This window comes from Takifugu rubripes, chromosome 20, assembly GCF_901000725.2.
Source record: "Takifugu rubripes chromosome 20, fTakRub1.2, whole genome shotgun sequence".
Classification (NCBI taxonomy): Eukaryota; Metazoa; Chordata; class Actinopteri; order Tetraodontiformes; family Tetraodontidae; genus Takifugu; species Takifugu rubripes.
In genome coordinates this window covers 13822794-13829212 of record NC_042304.1, presented here as the reverse complement: position 1 = coordinate 13829212, position 6419 = coordinate 13822794, and the positions used below count along the sequence as shown (strand labels likewise).

General features: G+C 47.7%; 1 protein-coding gene across 3 annotated transcripts in view; it reads left to right on the top strand.

The window, feature by feature from the left end:
* The window catches only part of raver2 (ribonucleoprotein, PTB-binding 2), a 36265-nt gene that overhangs the window by 24825 nt on the left and 5021 nt on the right, over positions 1 to 6419 (top strand). For all 3 annotated transcript variants that reach the window (XR_003886295.1, XM_029828357.1, XM_011615148.2), the window contains exons 8-16: positions 690 to 772; positions 859 to 957; positions 1065 to 1176; positions 1922 to 2256; positions 2720 to 2828; positions 3248 to 3429; positions 3841 to 3951; positions 4345 to 4446; positions 5770 to 5988. Coding sequence is in view for 2 of the 3 variants with exons in the window: in XM_029828357.1 (XP_029684217.1) it covers positions 690 to 772; positions 859 to 957; positions 1065 to 1176; positions 1922 to 2256; positions 2720 to 2828; positions 3248 to 3429; positions 3841 to 3951; positions 4345 to 4446; positions 5770 to 5988 (1352 nt within the window). In the remaining variant the exon portion in view is untranslated. The remainder of the gene's footprint in view (positions 1 to 689; positions 773 to 858; positions 958 to 1064; positions 1177 to 1921; positions 2257 to 2719; positions 2829 to 3247; positions 3430 to 3840; positions 3952 to 4344; positions 4447 to 5769; positions 5989 to 6419) is intronic.

Below are 6419 nucleotides of genomic sequence, written 5' to 3'. Positions count from 1 at the left end.
GATTGTAGCTGGTTCCGCCCACATATTCACATATGCAAGCACGAAACTGTCAACTTCCAAGTGACAAATTTAAGTTTTGAATCACTTTGAAGAGATTCAGCCCTCCGAATACATTTGTGTCCGTCTCATTGAACTGGAATGATAATCAGAGATCCGGGGTGCTGAGTCCGTCCCTGATCTCGGCTCTGTGGCGCTCTCATCACATCACTCAGAGGACAGCGGCATGATGTGATGAATAGCTAATCAGGTATTAAAATGAAATCGTGTGACATTAGCAGAATAAATGGGAATAAGACGGAGAAGATAGGAGGGGTAGCGGAGCCAACGTGTACGGTTAAAGCCTAAAATTAGCACCTTGATTAAATGTTAAAGTTTCTACCTATTCTGGTAGCTACCATTAGCATTGACATTTACATCTATATCAGCTTGTAAGACCACCGGTGTGAGGTGTGTTTGGTGTCGTCAGCATGGAAACATGTTCCCAATCTTTAGTTGTTTTTTTTGGGATCCCTTTGTTGGCGTTTCCTGCATCTAAATGATACGGAATCGCAGAAAATGTCATGAGGGAATATTTGCTCTGAGTTGGTGGAATATTCCTGCACGTGTGCGAGATGGGTCTGCAATAATGTGAGATGTGAGCACGGAGAGGAGCGCCGATCCACGCAGCTGTTGTTTGTTTGTGTGTCCAGGGAAGTACGGGCGTCACACCAGCCTGCCGTTCCTCAGGCCTCCTCTCACCACAGCTCTCCTCACTCTGGGAAAAGCACAGCAGGTCAACTTCCCAGCGTCCGCGTGCGCTTTAATTAGAAGTGGTTTTTTTTGGGTTTTGTTTTACAGTGATGTGTGTTTGCCTTGCAGAGCGCCATGCTCAGTAATGGGCTGGTTCTCCAGAACCTCCTGCACATGCAGCTCGCACAACAGCAGCTCCTGCACATCAAAGACAAACGCATCAGCAGTGTAAGACTGAAATATCTGGACCATCGTGTGGGTTTAGTACAGAGCGCAGCTTCCATAAACAACTCTTCCCTTTTCGATCCTCTTCTTCCTCCTCTTCCTCGCTGCAGGTCTCCAGCCTGCTCGGGGACCCGTCCAGGCTGCTGGTGCAGAAAGCGTTGTCTCTGCGGCCTCCCGGCCTGCTGCAGCTGGGGAAGGGCCTCCTGGGAGACTCCCCTTCAGGTGAGAGCAGCGATGTTGGAATGAGGGAAACCTGAGGGGACCTGCGGAGCGGTCTTCATGCCGTAATGGCACAGCGGCGACGTTTAAAACAGGAAATGAAGTGAAGAGAAGCATCTGTGTGGAGAGATGGAGAAACACCGGAGGCCGACGTTAAAATGAGAGAAAAAAAAGACGAGAAAACAGAAGAATCGGGGAAATTTTGGGAAGTGATGAAAAATGGGTTACAGAGAAACAGTTCGGGGTAAAATGAGTCCCGTCTTCAGAAATCCTGATACGTTGATGATTCTGGAAGGTTCTCAGCGTTAAAATACATCTCATAAATAGATTTCTGGGTTGGGGCTGTGCAGTTTTTCATGAAAGTTTTTATTGATTTTGGTTTTGATTTATAACCTCCGATGTGATTTATGCCAAACCCAAATGTGTTGGGTGTGTTTTTTTTTAGTTACATTTAAAATAAATAAACGTTGCAAACACTATTCAAAGATGGGATGGTAGTAAAAGTTGTTTAGTTTTGGTTTCTATAGCAACAGCTCTGTTAATTCATCCAAAGGCATGACGCTGTTTTGCTTGGTACAGTCAGTTTTTTGCTTCAAGGTCGGGAGAATATTAAAAAAACGTAATTAATTACATTAAATGGAGGAAAGTCCAAAACTTTCGATTTAAATCCCAGATAATAAAATTGACAGTGATGTAAAAGTAAGAATTAAATGACATCTCACTTTAGAATTGTTTCCCTCTCCTGCAGAGCTGGGCTCAGAGTCAGCGCCAACCTCTACCCACAGTTCCTCCGTGGTGGTGTCCACAGCAGGCGTGCCGTACCTGCAGGCCTGCGCTGGAGCTGGGGAGCAAAACGCTGCCTCCACGTCCGCTCCCTCCACCTCCTCTTCTTCCTCCACCACCACCTGTGACAGGCAGCCAGCTCCTCCCGGCACCATGGCGAGCTCTCACCCGCAGGGGCAGGGCTATTCCCTGGGTATGAGTAACTCAGGCCTGGGTCTGCCCCCACCCACCCCCACAGGAGGAGTTTATCTGTCAGCAGGGCAGCACAGCACCTCCGAGAGCAGCAGCCTGGCTAACATGGTAACATGTCACCCACACACACACACACACACACACCCTCTTCCTTTGTGTCATCTTCTTAGTATGGGAAATTTACTATTAAAGCATATTTAGTCTCAGCAGACAGAAACACACGCGTCACACACAACAGCAAACCGCCCTCATCCAACTGGGAAATTCCCAGAATTCCCTTTGGTGTCACCCTGCGACCAGGCCATGGGGGACCGAGGTTATCCCAGTGCTGCAGATCTTAGGGGAGCACGTTCCAGCCTTCTCTGAAGTCTCCCTGATGGAGGGGGCGCATAATTAAGAGTGCTGTCAAAAAATGAAAGATTTTAGTCCAGGTTTCCTCCTCCTGCTCCAATCCGAGTTTCTTTCAACGTTTCTGTCACACAGGTTCTGTCTTTCCTGTTGTCTGCAGAGGTTTGTGCACGTGAGTGAGGCATAATCTCTCTTGCTCTCTGCACCCCCCCTCCCTCCGTAGGGCGGCAGTGGTCAGACCTCCCTGCTGGGTGATCCACCTAAAGAGGTCAGACTTCCCTCTAATCCGTACCTGAATCTGGCCAGCGTGATGCCAGGAGTGGTTCTTCAAGGTACGTACGCTCACGTGGACTAAAGAAAAATCTGCTCATTTGTTTTTAGGATTCTTTTCTAAACTCTCTGACCAAAGAGGGTCAAGATGAAAATAAAGTCCAAGAATACTGACCCAGGAGAAAACGGCGGATAACAACTCACATCCATCAGCTCACACAAAGAGCTCGCCGTCTTTTTTAAATTAAAACTCAACTTGTGCTGCACAGCAGACCAGGTTGAAGTCCAACCTCGAGAAAGGAGGCAGCGCTCTAAAGGGAGTGGCAGCGCAGGGTTAGGGCTTCATTAGGGAAACTAATTATTACCCGTTGCCCAAGCTGACCCTGAAACTTGTGTTTTTCTCGCCGTATCTTGTAAGTTCTTTGAATGCTTGTCCACAGTATCGTCTAACAAACTCAGGGTTCCCTCGTGTGCTGCCTAGGATCACTGGGGAGTAAATCCCAGGTGGGACAGCCCAGCTCAGGGGTCTACGGCACTCCAGCTGCTCCCGTCGCCTCCCAGAGCTCCAGCTCCTTCGCTCACAGCTCCACAGCGACGACTACAGCTCCCTACAGTGCCGATACCGCCGCTGATTACAGCCAGTACAACCAGGCATACACACAGGTACCGTAGCCCCCCCCCCACACACACACACAACTCTCCAGGGAAACCAGAACCTCAACCCTCCAGCCTGAACAAGCCATAATAAACCTCCCTGGTGTGGATCTGTCTGCATCTCTTCCTCATTTTCTTCCTCTCATGTTGTTTCTCAGCCTCTCCTCCCCCAGCAGCAGCTGACATATCTGATATTTGCAGACCGATACAAACCCAATTTCAAATGTTAATTACGCTCATCGAAACAAACAGATCCTGATTAGATAACCGATAAAAGGGTCCAGGCGGGGGAAACGGGACAGCCGGTAGCAGGAAGGAATAGTTAATGAAAGACAAAGGGAGGAAACACCGAAGAACAAACACTGATCTGGAGTCTGTGGACTCTCCCTCCTGATGTCTGCTTGTGTTTACATGTTGAAGGAAGCCATGCAGCAGTGGTACCACCATTACCAAGCAGCACAAGCTCACACCTACAGCACGGCTGCTCCACAGGACAGCGCGCCCACCGACTACAGCAAGGAACACACCCAGGTACGAGCTGGCTATTTCCTTTTCACCACCCCTTCAAACTTCAGTCTTCAGCGCACGGCGGGTGTGAATCCTCCACCCCGGTCCCTCAGCACCTTACTGTCATGATGGCAAAATGGCCACCGACCCTGATTCACCCATCCATGGTCTTCAGAAGGCCCTAGGACCTAATCTACCAGTGACATTTGTTAGTGAGGTCAAACTGTGAGGTTGGAAAAACTGTAAATTCGTTTCTAAGGTACATCCAGTTACGGCAAAGAATCCAGATCCAGAGTAAAATGAAACCCTTCATTCTTGGTTCTTGTCAAAGTTGAACCCGTTACATTATTTACACGCATGCTAAAATATAGCCAACAATCTATTGTTAGTATGGGTCAATGTTATCTTGTGTTTCAGGCGCCGCCTGTGACGACATATGGGGATTACAGCTCCTACATGCAGGCAGTTACCCAGTATTACTCCCAGCCTGCAACAGCCAGCCAGGCCTATGCCAGCAAGGTACACACACACACACACACACACACACACACACACACACACACACACACGCGCGCACACACACACACGCACACGCACACACGCACACATGCAGGGGTCTGAAATCAAAGCTGTTCCTGCTCTCTTCTGTTGTCCTTCAGTCAAGATTAAAGAGCGTCTGTTGTTTTTTTGGTTTCTTTTTCATTCAAATTCTCGTCCTTTAAAGGGACAGAATTGAGACTCTTAATCACTGTCTCCTGGCTCAGGCTCTGGCAGGAACAGGACAACTGTCTTGAGAGCAGCCTCAATACTGCTGCTAGTAATCCTGCACAAACATTGGGCAGGTTTGTGAAATATTTGGTGATACCTGCTTTTCACCGTGAACACCTGCCTAAAGCAGCATCCGGTCCTCCATATTGCCGTTTTAATCACCGGGAGCTTTGGCCCTTGAAGCAGCATGCTGGTATTTATAAGTATGTTTGCCTCTGTTTATTTGGAGTTAGTGACCTGTCTGTGAGACACCGATACCCCTGTTAGAAGTTACGCATCACTCGCCTCCCGGCAGCTGATAGCAGATGTGTCAACGCAAGGCGGGCAGCCAGGTCCAGACCTCCCCGCTCCTGCTCCTTGAGGCTATGTGAGAACATGTGTGTGTGTGTGTGTGTGTGTGTGTGTGTGTGTGTGTGTGTGTGTGTGTGTGTGTGTGTGTGTGTGTGTGTGTGTGTGTGTGTGTGTGTGTGTGTGTGTGTGTGTGAAGGGTTTACATGAAGACACGGCCATCGATCTCGCTGTGAGACAGAGTTACTTTCTGGTCTGCTGAGCTCGTTCCTGGTGGAGTATCCGATATCTTAGGACAGGGTTTATTCTGAGCTCGAAATGGCCCCTAAACATGACAGTGCAGAATTTAGTTTTGGCTGATTCTCCACAAGAAAGAGAAGAAACATATAAAACCAGAGGCAGCTGGTGCAGGAGGTATCGTGCCCATCTCGTGGTGGCCACTAGGGGGCGGTGTGCACAACAATGAAAGTTTAAGCTGGAATTAATATTGTCATTGTTGGCTAATTAATATTGTCATTGTCAATATCAGCTAGAAATCCACACTGAATCTTGTCTTATGAGATATAAAAACAAAAAAAAAAACAAGTCTGGATGTCCTTGCTGAATGATTGGCTCTGATTAAAAGTAAAATCAAATAAAAAGTCATAATTTAAAATACATTGACCACTCATCTCTGACCATTTACTACCACTGTATTATGATCAGGATCCCTAGTGACAAATGTATTTAGAGTTTATTACTTTGGCTCATATACAGCAATTAAACTGGAGTGTGTGTCTTTTCCAGGAGGTCGATGTGTGTAAGCCTCTCGGCGTCTCCCTGCACGCTGTCAGTAATGGAGCGGCGCCTCCGTCGGCCGTCCTCCCGGCTGCCGCCGTGCTCCCAGCCTACAGCACCCTGCCTTTAATGCCCGGCTTCCTCGGGGCGCCACACCCCGCCGCTGTCACACCAAGCCCGGTCCCGCACACACACGCGGCCGCCCCTGACTGGAACACCTACTACTATGTGAGTAAAGAAGTTTTCCTCCTCCGAAACACTGTTGGTGTTTTTATTTTTCGGATATTTGGCTCGAGCGATCACACCCAAAACTCCAAACGTTTCATTTTGTGGCACATTTATTACGTCTGATATTGCGGGAACTTCGGGTATTTGAAATTAAATCTAAAACGTGATGGATATTAGTCGGAAGAATCATCTTCATCTCCACTGTTTGGGGAAAAATACTTCTTAGCCATCGTTTTGTCCCGGTCGCAATGTTTCTCTGTGACACACAACACAAGTATTGTTGTCAGTAATGTACTGTTTAAGATTACTGTGTTAAGGGTTAATATCAATTTAAAATTCCCTAATTAGCATGATAAATGAGTTACTTATTAAAGAATCCAGAATCCTGTCAGATTTTCTATGGAATTAACGTCCTCTTCTCGCCCGTCTCA